Source organism: Eleutherodactylus coqui, chromosome 7, assembly GCF_035609145.1.
Source record: "Eleutherodactylus coqui strain aEleCoq1 chromosome 7, aEleCoq1.hap1, whole genome shotgun sequence".
NCBI classification, from domain to species: domain Eukaryota; kingdom Metazoa; phylum Chordata; class Amphibia; order Anura; family Eleutherodactylidae; genus Eleutherodactylus; species Eleutherodactylus coqui.
This window is the reverse complement of record NC_089843.1, coordinates 136,969,701-136,987,038: the sequence shown is the minus strand read 5'-3', so window position 1 is coordinate 136,987,038 and position 17,338 is coordinate 136,969,701. Positions and strand designations below refer to the sequence as shown.

General features: G+C 40.9%; 1 protein-coding gene across 1 annotated transcript; it reads right to left on the bottom strand.

Annotated features, from left to right (window-relative positions):
• Nucleotides 1–8,484: 8,484 nt before the first annotated feature.
• PCDH18 (protocadherin 18) lies at nt 8,485–15,036 on the bottom strand. The gene is made up of 4 exons (XM_066573744.1): nt 12,015–15,036; nt 11,570–11,655; nt 11,322–11,488; nt 8,485–9,400 (listed from the first exon to the last, which is right to left on the bottom strand). Exons 1-4 carry the CDS (start codon nt 14,514–14,516, stop codon nt 8,712–8,714), a joined length of 3,444 nt encoding a protein of 1,147 aa, XP_066429841.1. The 5' UTR covers nt 14,517–15,036; the 3' UTR covers nt 8,485–8,711.
• Between the last annotated feature and the right edge of the window lie 2,302 nt (nt 15,037–17,338).

Genomic DNA, 17,338 nt, shown 5'->3' with positions numbered 1-17,338 from the left:
GCTATAGGCTTCTTTAGCTTTTTTCTAGTTCACCCTATAAAACAAATAGATTGTGGGAATGTTGAACTACTTGCAGTCTCTTGAGAGACCCTTCGTAAGGGCATTTCCATTTTCTCATGAATGGTTCCTTGGGTTACATTTCTTTTTCCTTCCAGTTGTGCACTCACAATGACCTGCCAGATGTAACCCTTCTGTTCTCAGATACAAATTTGTTTGCATTTTCTTCTTTTGTGTTTGCTTAAGCTGATTTTGGGCATCTGGCCTGGCTTTGTGAATGATTCTTCCGCTTTTTTTTTTTCCTTTTTTCTTTCTTCATAGAAATAAACAGTGAGATTTGCTTTTTACAAATGCCCTCTCTTACCGCATGTACACATGAACAGCTAATTCCTCAATTAATGCAGACACAATTTCATAGCTAAAAATAAAGATTTCATTATTATAATTAAAATAATGACACATTCTGTAGAAAACCACTTTGCCCTGCTTGTTATATGGCCTATTAAATGAGGAAAAGTTACATTAAATTGCTGTGGCAGTTATAGCAAATGTAGCTTCCATTCGGCTTGATACAAGATGACTTCTCTTATGTTGGCTTTGACCTTCTCGGGATATGCAGGTACAATGCACCCTTTTGTCAAATGTCTGCCAACAGAAAAAAAAGTCAAATACCACTGTGTCCAGACTGTTCATTGCAGGATTCATCAAACTTTAACACCAACATCATTCAAAATTAATTGCTACAATTGTATACCAGATCGTCATTTAAAGGCTATTCATCAAATCTCCTACCAGTCATAAAATATGATTAATTGCAGCTTGCGAGTAATTGTATAAGGAACCCTGCTCTGAGATAACATTAGTGCTTTATGAGCCTGTAATACATCTCAGTGTAGGGTACTTTATAGAGGATAAAATATGATGGCATCATTTCCTAAAGTAATTGCGATTTAAAAAAAAAAGTGTACGGAAAAAATATTGATAAAAATTATATGGGAATTAGCATTACCTTTTTCATGGCTTTGTTTGCTGTTATGTATTTAAATACGTCATTCGGTTCTATTAAAGGACAACCTGATATCCTTCATTTAGCACGTATTGATTAACTAATAATAGGCTACATACAGTAGCTGTAGTGCTAGAAATATTACTTCATTGACTACACATTAAACTACCATTTGCAGTTTGTATGAATGCCATGTAGTAATATAGCACTAATAATGTCCCTGTGGATATATAGCTCGCTATGTCATATTTTTTAGAGTTTGCTGTGCATGAACATAGAATACAGTATGTCCCACTTTTGGGGTAAAGGTGACTCCAAGGGAGATGAGGCTGGTAGATTATTTGTAGCACAAACCAGTTATAATATTATATTCTAGTTAGAACTATATTCATGATATGCATAGAGTTATGCATTATGAATGCATGATGAACAGACTTGCATCAAGGGTCCGAGAGTCAATGGGGTGGGGGGTGGGGTGGGCTGCTTCCTTCACTTTCATTAGCGATGGAGTCTCTGATAATCAACCAATAGTCGGAGATCGGAGTGATGGACCCCCATGGATCATATAGCAATAAATAGAAAAAAATCCTGGACAACCCTTTTCATTTGACATTTTAAATAGATTTGGTTGTGATGTCAATTTAACATTTGCTGCAACTGTGCATTTACAGGTTAATGGGGTTGTACGAGTTAAGGAAACCCCTGTCAACAGATTTCCCATGCCTTAAAATAACAAATCAGCGGTTACTCACCTCTCTCTACTCCCTGCTCACTCCGTGCCGCCGGCTCCGGTCTCCCTGTGATGTCACTTTACAGGCTGCAGTCATCCTGAGCCCATCCACAAATAAGCTGATGCAGCCAATGACAGTGCTCAGTGACCATAGCTGACGCTGTCATTGGATGTTACAGCAGGTTTACGGAAGGTCACAGTAGCCTGTAAACAAAGTCAGTGGAGACTGGAGTGGAGAGAGGTGAGTAACCACTGATTTGTTATTGTCATGGGGTACTTGGTGACAGGGATTTCCTTAATTCAGACAAGCCCTTAAGGTCTCGTTCACATGAGCGTGGTTTTAGTGCACTATAGGCGCGTGCAAAGACCGAGGCTATACTACACTAAAAATAACGTGAACGCGCGATTTCCAGCTATTAAGTCTCAAGCTTAATTAGCAGTGAAATTGCCCGTTCACACGATTGGGAGGTGCGTGGTGAGTGTTATCCAGCTCCCGTAGGAGTCTATGGAAACTCCTGTGCATCACGCACCAGAGATAGGTCAGGTTCTATCTTTTCTCGCCACACAGACCTTAGATGCGAGCTTTGCAGTCGCATGTCCTATCTTTGTTAGATGCGAGTTTTTTGCTACATCTGTTCTAGCTGAAAGAAAGTGACAACCAACATTTAACATGCAAGAAATTGTATAGTACAATGTAACTGTTGGACATTCAATAGGTAGTCTCATAAGCTCAGGCTCTCACAATAGAATCACAAATCAGTTTCAGTGCCTTTAATATATTTTACTTAATGTCCTATCAGCATGCCTATAAACATATATTTGTAGGCAAAAAAGGATTCCTAACAGTCAAGTTTTTTCCTACTTATTTTTTATTGCCATCTGAGCCCAATGTCCTTAAAAACAAGTGCAGACAACAACAAAGATGGGAAGAACAGAAATGTCACAGGACTTTACACATGACAATCTGGATTCTTTGTATTTTTCTTCAAGCAATTGAAAGTTTTCTAGAAAATTGGCAGATTGGGGGATTGTGCATAGTATTGATTTGGACAATTCACAATGCTGATTTTATAGACTACAATGAAGTGGCCAATGGTCCCCTGGGTATTGCATATACAAACCAACAACTGGTGTAGGTTAGAGACCCAACAGTCTGTCTTAGTGCTCAGTCAGACAGGCGCATCCGGGCGCCGATGTGCCCGTCTTCCTGCAGGATAAGACGGCCGCACTGCAGCTGCGGAGAAAGAGCACATGACCCCCTCCATTGCCGGTCATGTGTTCTTTCTTCCGGCGCTGCAAAGAATCGTCCGCACCTGCAGTGCGGCCGTCTTCTGAGCCCTTACTGACTTATTACATCTCGGTGCTATTTTATGATAATGTTAAACAGAAATAAATTTAGAAATTCGATGAATGTGCATAAATTGTACCTTACCTTGCTAGAAATAGGCATATTTAAAAGTACTCTTCTTTAGATATTTTAAATGGTTAAAGGGGTTGTCCCAATTCAGCATTTCCTGGCTGGGATGAGAAAGCTGTGGCTAATTTCCCAACCACCTCTCCAGGCATTGCAGAAGCAGCCAAGCGCAACAGCCTTATGCTGTTTCCGTAATTCCAATTGAAGTGAATAGCTGTTGCGCAAACACCATAGCACAGCACACTAAGCGATTTCTGTAACACAGGACTTATGCAAATAGCATAGCGTGCAATGCTACACTGTTTCTGTAACTCCCATTCACTTCAATGGGAGTTACATAAATGGTGCAAGGCTGTTGCGCTTGGCTGTTTTTTTAACACCTAGAGAGGTGGTCGGAAAACTAGCCACAGGTTTCTCATCATAGGCCTCATTCACATGGGCGTTTTTCTGCAGCTTAGTTGCACTCGCAAAAAAAAAAGGCAAGTAATTTAACAATGTTTTCCAATGAAAACGCTTATATGAGCGATTTATAGACGCGTCAAAAAATTTCACCAAAAAAAAAAGGACATCAGCGACTGAAATTCCCTGTTGCGTGAAGAAAATAGGCCTTCACCTATCTTTTGGCAGAAAGTCACAGGAGTCTCTCATAGGCTCGCAGGGAAACACCTTTATCCTCGCTGTGGGGGAAACTCTTCATTCCCACTGAGATGAAGGGAGTCTCTGGCGATGAAGGGAAGCCCCAGGGGAACCCAATGCATCTCCGCAGGGCTTCCCTTCATTAGAGAGAGAGATTAAGGGAAGCCCCAGGGAACCCCCTTCATCTCCCCAAGTCCCTGCACTGCTGGAGAGAGAGATGATGGGAAGCCGTGTGGGGACCACCTTCATCTCACTTTCCAGCAGCACATCTTTTCTCTCGCTGGCCCTGTGAATGGGTAATAACAGGTGTCATGCAAATCACCTGTCCATACAATTTTCTGCAGCGCTAGCTAAAAATTTTTTGCACAGCTAGCTTCTGCATAATTTTGAAGCCCGTGTGAAGGAACCCTTAGCCAGGAAGTGCTGAGATGGGACAACCCCTTTAATTAATCAGTGAAAGGGATTGCAATAACAGATATTGATGGCCTACACTATTACCAATAAACGAAGATTTGAACCATGTGCCCCTTACCAATTGCTAAAACAAAGTGACGGCGGAACAAAAAAATTGCCATCCAACTTTATCTCCTGTCGGCGCTGCTCAGCTTTTTCCAGCGACCACATGCTTGCCCCTTTATAGTCAGATGCCTCTAGAAGAATCTAAGCCGGCACGCAATATTTAATAGAATCCCACCAGTCGCGCACGGCATATCCTTTTCTTCTGAACAACCAGAGAAAATATTTATAAGCCAATTAAAGACGAAGACCTAAGGCATAATAAGAAGGCAGCAAGGTGACGAGCTTTGTTTGTAGCGTTATAAAAACTACCATTTAAACACTGCAGCATCTTTGCTTTGCTCCCCGCTGAAAAGAATGTTAAGAGGCCACCGGCACGGGCTATCACATTTCACTTTAAATATTTTCTCAGTCAAACGGTGTGACGTAAAGAACAAATAAAAGTCTGATCACAAGTCATGGTGTGAGTTTAATATATACATCACATCATGGACAGATGATTTAATATATTCTGCAATTTCACTGCTGCCAGCTCCCCCACAAATCACCATATGTTACCCTGTAGAGTATAGATTTGGCGTGTGCCTGCCATACAAATGTACTTCAAACATCTTTGATTAGCTTCAGCCAAACATGCCAACACTGTGGGTGAGATGACCACCCTATGACTGCTACAATTAATTACAGAGGCCATTGGCTTCAATTACAGCCATTTCCTATAATTAATCTATTTCTAACATTATTCAGTTTCCTTTTTCCTAAAATAAATAAATAAATAAAAATGATCGTCATAAGAACATTCTGTAACTAGGCATGAAATATTTGATCAGTAACAGATATCTGATGGGGCATATTTAAAAAACTGTCTAAATAAAAATGACCCATATCAACCAATTACATTGCAGGTTTCATTTTCCAAGAACAGTATGAGAAATAAAAGCTGTGCTGTGATTGGTTGCTATGAGTCACACAGTGTTCCTTTTAGACCCATTCATAAATCTTCCCACTGTCTATGAAAATCACAATGAGTATATACTGTACATTGCTATTCTCCACATTGAAATGTATACTAATTTCTTCACTAAGCTACAGTATTGATATAGTAAAGAAGAGATATTCTCATCTTTGCCAAATGTGGATGATATGGGATTACTATTGTTTTTGCCATGATCAGAGGTGACTGAGATTACGGAAATAGCCAAACTTCTTGCTCTATGCTGTTTCCGCTACTTCCCTAGAAGAGAAGGTTTTCTGAGTTGCAGAAACAGAGTAGCCTACTGTAGTAATAATAATAATCTTTATTTGTATAGCGCCAATTCATTCTGCAGCGCGGTATGCTGTACTTCGCTGTTTCCCCTGCATCCAATCTCTTCAGTTCAGCCGTCACCATAATCCCGGCAACCAGAGGCCATGGTGGTGAGCAGGGAGGGTAATCCTCATTTTGGTGATAGGCATTGGACTTGCATTTATCACACATTTTTGGCATATCCTGCAATATCTACAGTTCTGAACTGCCCTAAAATCGGCTGGTAGCTGCATCCAATATATAGACAATGCATGGCATAATTTATGTTAAAAACAAAAAGATCTACCCAACTAGGACTCATTGCGCATCACATTCAGGAAATCTACATCTTTTTAGATTATAAATAGGATTGGGTTGTGGCACAAGGGAGTGGGGAAATTTTCACTATGGAAATGTTGGATACAGGGGTAGACTATATAGGTAGACTTACTTATAATGTGTATTAGTGCAAACTTAGGGCTCCTTCACACAGGAGTATTTTTCGCACATGTTTTACATGCCCAGAATAAAAATGCAGCATGCTCTACTTTTGTGAGCATTTGCACACCAAAGGTCCCCTTAGAGACCTATGGGGTGTGCACGCAATATGCAAGAAGATGTATCAAGCCTGATAGAAGCCTGTCCGGTCAGATCGCGGTTGCTTGGCAGCCGGGGGCCTTCTGAAAGGCCCTAGGGCTGTCTATGCAGAGCGCCTATCAAGCCGTGCGCTTGATGGGCACTCTGCATAGACAGCCCTGGGGCCTTTCAGGAGGTCCCCGGCTGCCTAGCAACCGCACAGCGTCCCACGATCGCATCGTGGGACGCTGATGGGCCCCTGAACGTCGGGTGCTGGCTGTTTCTTACAGCGGGCACCCGGCGGCAGCAGTTCCAACGAGCTGCGCTACTCGTCAAAACTGTTAACACTTTAAATACCGCTGTAAGAACAGCCAGCACCCGACGTTGTATGGAGCGGGATCCACCCGCGATCCCGCTCCATACAACCATTTGTTCGGACTTGCGAACAAATGGACTTGCGAACAGGCTCCTGGAACAGAACCTGTTCGCAAGTAGGGAACAAACTGTATATACAATGCGGTTTTGCTTTAAAAATGCAAATCTTTAAGATTAACATGTGTTTTTAAAAATAATTGCATGTGGTTCCAATAGAAAATGCTTTATAAACAGATCTTACTGGCACGCATATTGCATGGCATGTGAGTGTGATCATTTAAAGAGCTGCCATTAAATGTAATTTAATGCTCCCATAGAAAATTATGGGCGATTTTTGAACAATAATAGCACAAAAATAGAACGTGCAGCAATTTTTGAAACCTGGACATTTTTTCCTGTGCGAGTTCTGTCCATCTCGCAATTGGACGGGACTGGAACATCCCCTGTGGAAATACACACTTAGGGCTCAGTCAGATGAGCACTGTATTTTGCGCACCTATGTGCACAAAAAAAACCTGTGAAAAATGCGCGTGAACGAAGCTCTGTGCTCATTGCTTTCAATGGGGCCGGCGCTACTGCAGCCAGCCCCATTGAAAGCAATAAAATGCAGGCAACCCCCACAGTGAGTTTCGGGGAAGAGCTTGAAATATAAGCCCTTCCCTGAAAATCAATCTAGCTGCTGTAAAGAAAAATGAAAAATACATCACCTCTGTCAGGGCTCCAGCGCATCTTGTCGCTGGCTTCCCCGGCACTCTTCTGCAGCTTCTTCTGCTGCTGGGGATTTAAAAATGCCCGCCGCCTGAAAGAGCTGATTGCTTGAGTGCTCAGCCAATCACAGGCAGTGCTCAGCCATTTATTGAATTCATTGAAAGCAATGGGATGGCATTGCGGTCCTTTGCCAAAGCTGTCACAGTTGTGACAGCTGTGGCAGGGGATTCCTTCATCCACATGGGAACTCCCCTTCTCAGTGAACACTGTGACAGTGCTGTCTCAGTGTTCAGTAAACAGGGGACTCCCCACAGGGAATCTTTCCGCACAACACAGACCTTCCCAGTGACGGAAGTCCTATCTTTTGCAGGTGGGAGTATTTTGCGCCTGTAAAAGACTGACATGTGAACACAAAATAGGAAACCAATGGTTCTATTAGATGTGCTTTTTTTGCGCACATAGACACGTGCAAAAAAACGCTTGTCTGACTTCACCCTTAAAAGATGGTCCTCCACATGTTTAAGCATACACAAAAATCCTGCTTGATCTATTTTCCATTCTTCACTGAAAATATAAGCATTTTGCACATTTCTTTAACAGAATGGATGGACTGTATAATTAATTCAAAGACATCATCAACTATACTACTTCAAGCATTATATTGGTGCATACCATTTTAACACAAAGGTGAAAGAATTGCTTCAGACTTTAGGAGACAGTCAGACTACTCTAGGAGCAGATTAATAATTTAGTATCTAGACAATAAGAACTTTCATAGACATCAAAAGTAACCCCCACCCTACTGCTCCCCCCACACCCCCACATCCTCATCCCCAAATGTTAGGCACCAATAGCAAACCTCTTGGCTCCTGGGTTTTGTCCAGCCCATTTTTAGCATAAGTGTGAATTAATTCTTAGATCTAGTGCTTGGACGTAACTATTTAAAAGTGTAGTGTGCCTATAAAGAAAAACAGAAGATAAGATAAAAATTAATAGTGGCAATTGTTTTTTATTTTAAGTGTAATATTAAAACAAGTGGAAATCATTTCTACAAGTGTCAGGTCCATATATAAAAGTATTAATTGAAGGGGGTTTGCATATTTAGGTTGTATATCCTCAGGAAGTCAACACAAAACACAGTGACCTGTTGCTGTATGGGGATCCACAGCCTTTTTGATTGGTTCTAAGAAACAGGAACAGTCCAAAATGTTTCCATGCAGTAAGACATGCCATACAAAATACAAAAATAAAATTTCTTTATTTTTAAATTACACATAAATATAAGATACAAATGTATTTTTAAAATACAGATAGCAATATTCACACTTGTTTTGTGTACATATGAAAATACAGCATTTGAATATTTAACATACACAGACACATTTTTATAAATGCAACCAAATGTCAATAAGTGTTTTTGATTGTTCCAGAACTCCATAAATATGGAAAAAGAATGTTGTAAAGTCATCTAATTTTGCCTCACGTCTTGAAGCAGTTTATTAATTTCAGCCACCAGTTCACTAGCATCCATAAGTTCATGATTACCATCATTGAGATGATTAAGAACATTGTCAAAGTCATCTTCTTCATAGTTCTCTGGGATTTCCTCCATGGCTGGCAACCATTTAGAAGATGGTTGTGCACTGGAATGATTTCCTAAAGCAGGTCCACCAACATTGTTGGGATTTTGAAAATGTGTGTTTGCTGCCCATGCAGCAACCCCTTGGGGGTAACTTACAGTCTTAGCAGGCACTTGGCCTTTCCGTCTTTCTAAGGAGTTTGAGCGGTCAACATCACTGCATTCAGTGTAGTTGTCCATAGATGGAGGTAGCAAGCGTTGGAAAACACTGCTCATTTCAGTGAGAAGTGAAGATGTGCAGGTTTCAGCGGCTTCCTCATCCTGAGACTCCTTGCCAAATGTAGAAAAACTTTTCTTTTTCTCATTCTGATCAGTAGGAAGCATATTGTCCTCAAGAAGAGGAGCCTGTTGTTGCATCTGCTGCTGGTTTTGTGGCTGGGGCGGTTGGAGAGGTTGGATTTCTTCACCAGGGATGAACATGTTATTCCTGTAGTCTGCAGATGGAGAGGGAAGAGGTGGCATCCAACACTGATCTGAGTGTCCTAAAACCCGGCATTCTTCTGTACAGTATCTCATAACTGTAGGAAATGAGAAAGAAACATAATAAATGACTTTGATATAGCAAATGATGCAATATATTTATACACCATAAATAAGCATTTGGACTAGATACAGATATGCTATACCATAAATAGCCATTGCACTTCTTCCATAGAGAAGCTATGATCATCATAAGCCATTTTCTCAATATTACAACAGGAGGCATATTCTGCAGTCATATATATATATATTCCCAGACACAGATTTTGCATAAGCTATGCCATGGATCACTTTCCATTTCCTTATAAATGACTATCATAAATTCATCCCTATCCTGACAGGCCCCGTTTCAATAACATAAAAAGGAAATGCATTTTTCTGCTATTGCAGTTGTCTTACAGCCCAAATATCATTCTATCATTTCAGATTTTTTTTCTAGCTATCACTATGTTTCATGCCCTTTAAAACACAGCTGCCCATGCCATCTTGCTATATTTACTGTTAATGCCTCAGTGAATAGAAAAGACACGGGAGCAATGTGTTACCACTGTTTCAGGCAGTGAAGGGGTTAATTTCAGTAAATGAGTAATTGGTGCTATTTATTGGGGATATAAAAAAAATAAAATAACCCAGGTGTATTTTGGATGAAACTAACAGACACCATGGTCATATTACTAAAGCAGTGCATTGGGAAGGATGAAAAGGCAAGAGGAAACAATACAAGGGGACAGATGGCCTGGCTGGAATACAGCATATGACCACATTGAACATAGGTTCCATCTGCGGGACCCTTACAACTGAGGACAGCAGGAGCTGGGGGCTGTGGAGAGGGAGTGCTGTCACTATCTGGGGGGGAGGGCCCCCAAGTCATTGTTCTCTAAAAAAAAACCTTTGCACTTAGCTGACATTTTTAAATAGCTTAGTAAACACCCCTCTATGATACCTAACTTGTGTGGTGCTACACTGGCTGCTGTTACCCTAATAAAAGAGCATTGTTTAGTACATAAACAAAACAGGAGCTGTAAAATCAGAATTGTGCCTGTGCAGGGTGACCTTGGGAGGGCATGGTGCTGCTGATGGTGCAGCAAAATCATCTGTACAAAGAAAGGTTTTCTGTAAGCACACGAGTCTCACAGTCTGGGCAAACTCTGGAACATTTGATAAATAGGACTCACTGCTGCTGATTTGTGAACAACTATTGATTGTTCACACACATGGAAATGCTAATTTCCTAACCAGCCACTGAGACATCATATGATCTTTCCACTATTACATTATTGCTTAGCTGAAGACATATTATAGGCATTCTGCTGCTAGAGATGAGCCAGCATGTTACAGATGAAGAACAAATACTCTTTTATATCACTATATTATCTCAGCTTTTTGCTTATCACATGATATGCATCTCATAGAGATTAAAAAGATCTCTTTTATCTGCCACACATAAATATGTGATATCTATTCTAACGGCACATTCTCTATGTTCTAGTCCCATTTTTCTGTTTAGGAGGGTGGCACAGTTTTTAGAAATCTTAGGGGGATGTTAAAAGGTTTTGGATAATTTAACTATTCCTATGAAAGGTTTAAGCAATGCTTATTTTCCTGGAATATAATCAAATTAAAGTAAGGTTTTTTTTATGTTTTTCCCCTAACCACTGACACTGAGATAGGTTGCCTCCCTTGGCCTAGCCTTTCAGCATAATTTCACATAGGAATGAAATGTACTGCTTAGCTAAAACTGTTTTTGCTTTGGGCAAAATGCTCAATATTGTGGCTGTCTCATCTCTACCAGCTGTGCTCTGTAGCATAACACAGGCAGCAGCAGGCAGGAGAAAGTGGAGAGTTTAAAGGAAGCTTTGTGTTTTGTGTGTGTTTGTGTTACATTGTATCCCTTTTGTATCAATCAGAGAGCCAGAAAGAAACAACAAATAAATTATGCAAGAGACTTCAGCAGCCTACCTGGAGGAAGTCTATGGCCATCAGTAAGGAAAAGTTCACTGAATCCTTCGCCCAGAAGCCTGTCAATTGGAGAGTCTCTGCCCAGATCATAATCACTGTCTCCTGCTTCACTATCTCCACGACCACTGTCTTTCAAACTAAATTTATCCATGTCTTGAAGGGCATACCTGCAGAACAGTACAAACATGTAAGTATCATTTAGTCACTTGGGACCATAGACATGTGTGCAGGGTTATTTAATAACTCACCTGTAGCTTCTAGAATATTTGTTTCCTCGAAAGCTTGGTCTTGGCTGGTACTGTCCCTGGTGAAGCATGGAGAGCAGTTGGGATACCTGCCAAGAGACATGAAGAAAAAAAACATTATTACAGTCTATTAGGTGGTAAGACAATAGGCAGCTTATGTAGTAAATCTCCTGCTTTACACAAAAGTAAGATGAGCGAATGGCCCTGCTGTATATAGTTTGGATTCCCAGTAATCAAATGGCTTTATACTCTCAAAATCTACAAAATTCTAACTACAAAATTATTTGGAACGTATAACTAATTCCTGATATATATATATATATATATATATATATATATATATATATATATATAAATAGAGAGAGAGAGAGAGAGAGAGAGAGAGAGAGAGAGGGAGGTTATGTCCCTATATTCAGAATGTGCATAATACAGAAGAGGTCCCATTTACCTCAACAGCAGGCGTAGCATGGGTCAATTCCAGAGCGAAGGTATCTGGTACATGATTAGATGAAATTGTCATTAGACTGTTGAGTGACTGGCGACTGTGATGACTTTGCCTGCTGCTCATCTGGCCACGATCCAAGGTAGGGGATGGTGATGGAGAAGACCTGTGGTGGGATCTAATAGGAAGGGTCCCGTTCATAGTAGGCACTAATGTAATGTCCCCTTTGTGAATTTGCCTTGAAGGCCTCTTTGGATGATGCTGGTAAGTTGACTCTGCCACCCTGCAGTTGTAAGATCTGTTGTCCTTCTTTTCTCTGTTACATCTTGTTGCAAAAATAACCATGATAACTAGAAGAACCGCACAAATAGCTCCTAAAGAAATAATAATAATCATAGAGATATCCATAGGGGCCTGGTTAACAAACGTGGCCTCTGTGCTGCCAGTAGCCTCAGGAGTTTCCAAAATATGACACTTAAGAAGTACTTTAGTAGAACGTGGAGGATTCCCTTTGTCTTGAACTAAAACTAAAAGCTCCCATTCTTGGATTGGGAAAGTCTCCATACTCATATTAGTGTAAACTTCACAGGATTTGGGATCAATAAGGAAAACATCGAATTCATTCCCAGCAATGAGAGAACAGGTAAGTTCAGAGTTCAAACCAGAGTCTCTGTCCATTGCCTGTATTTTGGTAATTAAGAAACCACTTTCAGCTTCCCTGGGGATCGAAATCTTTGCCGTGTTATTTTGAAGAGCAGGGGCCACAATGACTGGAGAGTTATCATTTTCATCTACAACTGTGAGAACCACTGTAGCATTTGTGACCAACTGTGGAACTCCACCATCTCTGGCCTGCACGGTGAAGACAATCTGATTCACTTCTTCATGGTCAAATGCCCTTAATGCATATATTGCACCATTTGAGGGGTCAATAGTTACATAGGTTGTAATAGAACTACCTTGGATAAAGCTTTCAGGAATAATATAAGTCACTTGACCATTTTCAGCTTGATCTGGATCAGTTGCCTTAACAAATGTAATATGTGCACCAGGTAAATTGTTTTCTATGATAACAATCTCGTATCTGTTGGTCTGGAACCGTGGTGGGTTGTCATTCTCATCACTTATCTGCACTGCAAAGTGCTTCACTGTAGAGAGACTTGGCAGTCCTCTGTCCTCTGCTATTACAGTCAAGCTATACTCAGATCTCTTTTCTCTATCAAGCGTAGAGTTGGTCAATATTAAATAATTGTTTTCATATGTTTTTTGCAGCTTGAATTGCCCGTGCCCATGGAGTTTACAAACGATTTCCCCATTTAGTCCCGAATCTTTATCCTGCACCCTTACCAAGGCCACAAATGTATCCAGAGGTGCACTTTCAGAAATATAAGCAATCTCTTTACCAGAAGACATCAGATTGATATTGATTTCCGGTTTGTTATCATTCACATCAATAACATTTATAATAATCTTGCAGTGTCCTGGGATAGAATTGGGTCCCATATCTTGGGCCTGAACATCGATCTCATAGGACTTTGTTGTCTCATAGTCTACTTGCTTTACCAGAGTCAGCTGACCTTTTTCTGGATCCATTCGGAAAGTTTCAGTAATTTTGGGGGAAACATTGCTGTTAAATGAATACACAACTTTTCCATTTGCCCCCTCGTCAGGGTCTGTGGCATTAAGGTCTATAAGTAAAGTCCCAACTGGTGCGTTTTCCGGTAGTTTTATAACATAAGACTTCTTTTCAAAGATAGGACTGTTGTCATTAGAGTCCGAAATGGTGATTTTGAGGATTGCCGAGCCATATCTCTGGGGAACCCCCATATCTGATGCAGTCAGCTGGAGCTCATAACTAGACTGCTGTTCCCTGTCCAGCTCCCTGACTACAATAAGTTCTGCATATTTGGCGCCATCAGTCCTGGTCTTTACCTCGATCTTGAAATATTCATTCTCTGATAGGGAATAGGTATGAAGGGAATTCTCTCCAACATCAGGGTCAAAGGCGCTGTCCAGAGGGATCCTGGTGCCCACAGCCGCACTCTCAGAGATCTCTATGGGGATGAGGGCTCTGGAGAAGTGGGGGGCATTATCGTTGATGTCCAGCACCTCCACCTCCACATGGAAGAGCTGCAGATGTTGTGTCGGCAGGGTAATCACATCAAACTCTATGGAACAATTTAAGTTCTTCTGGCACAGCTGCTCTCGGTCGATCTTAGCCCCGATACTTATCTCCCCGTTATCCTCCTTGACTACAAGTAGGGGGGTCTTCCCCTGCTGCATCGCCTTAAAACGCACCGAGGAAGGGTTCGGTAACTTGGAGAGCACATCAGCCACATCCTCGGCTAGCCTGGCCACCACCGATCCCACCATCTGCTCCTCGTATATACTGTACTTTAAATTCTTGCCCAGGGTGACATAAGGCTTCAAGAGGATGACTATAGACAATGCACACAATAACACACAGTTCATTCTCCTACCGATCCTTGGGTTCCAGCAGCGATCCATCCCCAGCAAGCAGCAATTTACAAGATCGGAGCTGCAACTCCCCTGAAGTCCTTGAGCATTGAAGGGTGGAGGATGAGACTCCTTCCTGCGGTGATAGATCCTAGCAGATGCTATGGAGTGCACAAAGTTTGTCCATAAAGCCCGGGCAGAGATGTGATCTGCATCAGCAGCGCTCCAGCACTAGCTCCCCATCACATCAGGATTGCATTCACGTCCAGCATTGTATCCACGGATTGCAGGGGGCTTGCTGAATCTGCAGTCTTCTTCCCCCCTGTGAGCTCCTCTTCCCCTCACACTGCTCTGCAGCAGACTAAACACCCCTGATTGCTGACTCCAGACTAAAATCCGGACAACTTCACTCCAACTCAGACAAAGCTCCGGCTCTGCATGTGCTGAATCCCGTCCAGCCAATCAGCTAGTTTCCAAATCAGAGGACAGTGAAGTCACATTAGTAGCAGGAGAATGTGCCGGGGGGAGGTAAGGAGAAAAGGGGGGCTCCTCCCTCCGCATTCACTTTACTGAACGTGCCATAACAAAGAAGGGACAAATTGCTGCTGGAGGAAAACTTTGCATCCAGGCTTTGTAGCAGTCCTATGCAGCACGCCCAGATTCTTACCAGGAGACACAGCAACTATTGGATGAAGCAGGAGCAAGTTTACAGGATGGCTGCTTGTGGGTGTGAGGGGGTCCTGCACTGCAGAGCATTCCCCATGCGATCCGCTGCACTCACTGTATATACCTGTATATGCAGCATATGTGACTGTATCTGTATATATAATGTAAATGTGTCATCTATAGCTTTAATAAAGTAATTAGTATTATACATAGGATATGCTCTATCTAGCTATCTTTATTGTATCTATCTATCTATCTATCTATCTATCTATCTATCTATCTCATATCTATCTATCTATCTATCTATCTATCTATCTATCTATCTATCTATCTATCTCATATCTATCTATCTATCTATCTATCTATCTATCTATCTATCTATCTATCTATCCATCTATCTTTATTGTATCTACTGTATCTATTCTATCTATCTGTCTATATTGTATCTATGTAGTCTATATATCCTTATTCTATCTATCTATCTATCTATCTATCTATCTATCTATCTATCTATCTCATATCGATCTATCTATCTCATATCTATCTATCTATCTATCTATCTATCTATCTATCTCATATCTACTTATCTATCTATCTATCTATCTATCTATCTATCTATCTATCTATCTCATATCTATCTATCTATCTATCTATCTATCTATCTATCTCATATCTACTTATCTATCTATCTATCTCATATCTATCTATCTATCTATCTCATATCTATCTATCTATCTATCTATCTATCTATCTCATATCGATCTATCTATCTCATATCTATCTATCTATCTATCTCATATCTACTTATCTATCTATCTATCTATCTATCCATCTATCTATCTTTATTGTATCTACTGTATCTATTCTATCTATCTGTCTATATTGTATCTATGTAGTCTATATATCTTTATTCTATCTATCTATCTATCTATCTATCTATCTATCTATCTATCTATCTATCTATCTATCTATCTATCTATCTCACACAGGGATGAGGCTACAGGCTCTTGGGCCTGAGTGCAAAAGTTTGGCGTGCCCCCCCCCCCCCCTTCCTTCCCCCTCATACGCTAGCAACCCCTGTAATATTAGCTTTAGCACTTACAAATAGTACAGTATTTTACACTCATGTAAAAATGACTAGAAAAATCAGTGTCAAATGATGCTGATGGAAAGGGCTCCTGTAAGTTACAGGCTGTAACTCTTTCACTGCTGGAAAGGTGACATGTGCTCCTCATTTAGCAGTAAAGCAATGAAGACAATTAAAAGTTTTAAGGGGTACTTTGGCAATGTGGTCTTTTTTTTATTTTTTACCCATCCACTGTATTGGGTGAAAACTGATAGATCAGTGGGTTTCTGACTGCTGGGATCCCACCGAACCTGAGAGTGAGGGATTCTGTTTGCCTTACGTTCACTCACTGCTGCATCACAGCACCCACTAGAGTAAATGGAGCCCTGGATAGGAGTGATTTTTAACCCTCTCTTGTCGATGCAGCTTAGAGAGAATATTAAACCTATTCTATCAGTCTATGGCTCTGCATACAGTAAAGCTAAGTTCCATTACATCTGTATACAGTATGTTGTATGCACATTGTATTGAGATCTCTCAAGCCACTGACAACTATCTAAACATCATATGTAGAACACACAGCTGCCTCTGGTTTTAATTTCCACATCTCTCTTGCTGTAGACTGACATCTTGCAGCTTGGTTTGATTTATTTCACCATCTCTCCAATGTTTACAGTGACATAATCTATAAATTCTCTTTGGGAGAGAAGATTATCATTCATATATTTGGAGCCTGCCTAATACCAACTACAACATTCCACACTTTAGAAAATGGAAAACAGTTTATGGATTGACCTTCAGGATGTTCCTGTAGAGAACACGTTAAAGGCTATGGACACCTTTGGGGAAAGGTGTGTAGGTGTGTGTGTGTGGGGGGGGGGGGTCGGAGTTTACCTAAATGTATGTATTTTGGACTGATAAGAATTTTTGTAAAAAGTTTGGTTAACCATTTGTCTTCTGCAGCTTCTATATATCACTGTATATAGGCAACGCAGTCTGAGTCGCAATAGGAGATCTGTCAGTGAGACAGGAGTGATGGGATAGTTCATCTCTCTTTTTTCTCCTCTCCTGGATGGTCTTATCAGCTAATTTATGGCCATAACACAGTTTATCTTTGTTGTGGTCATAAATTGGCTGATAA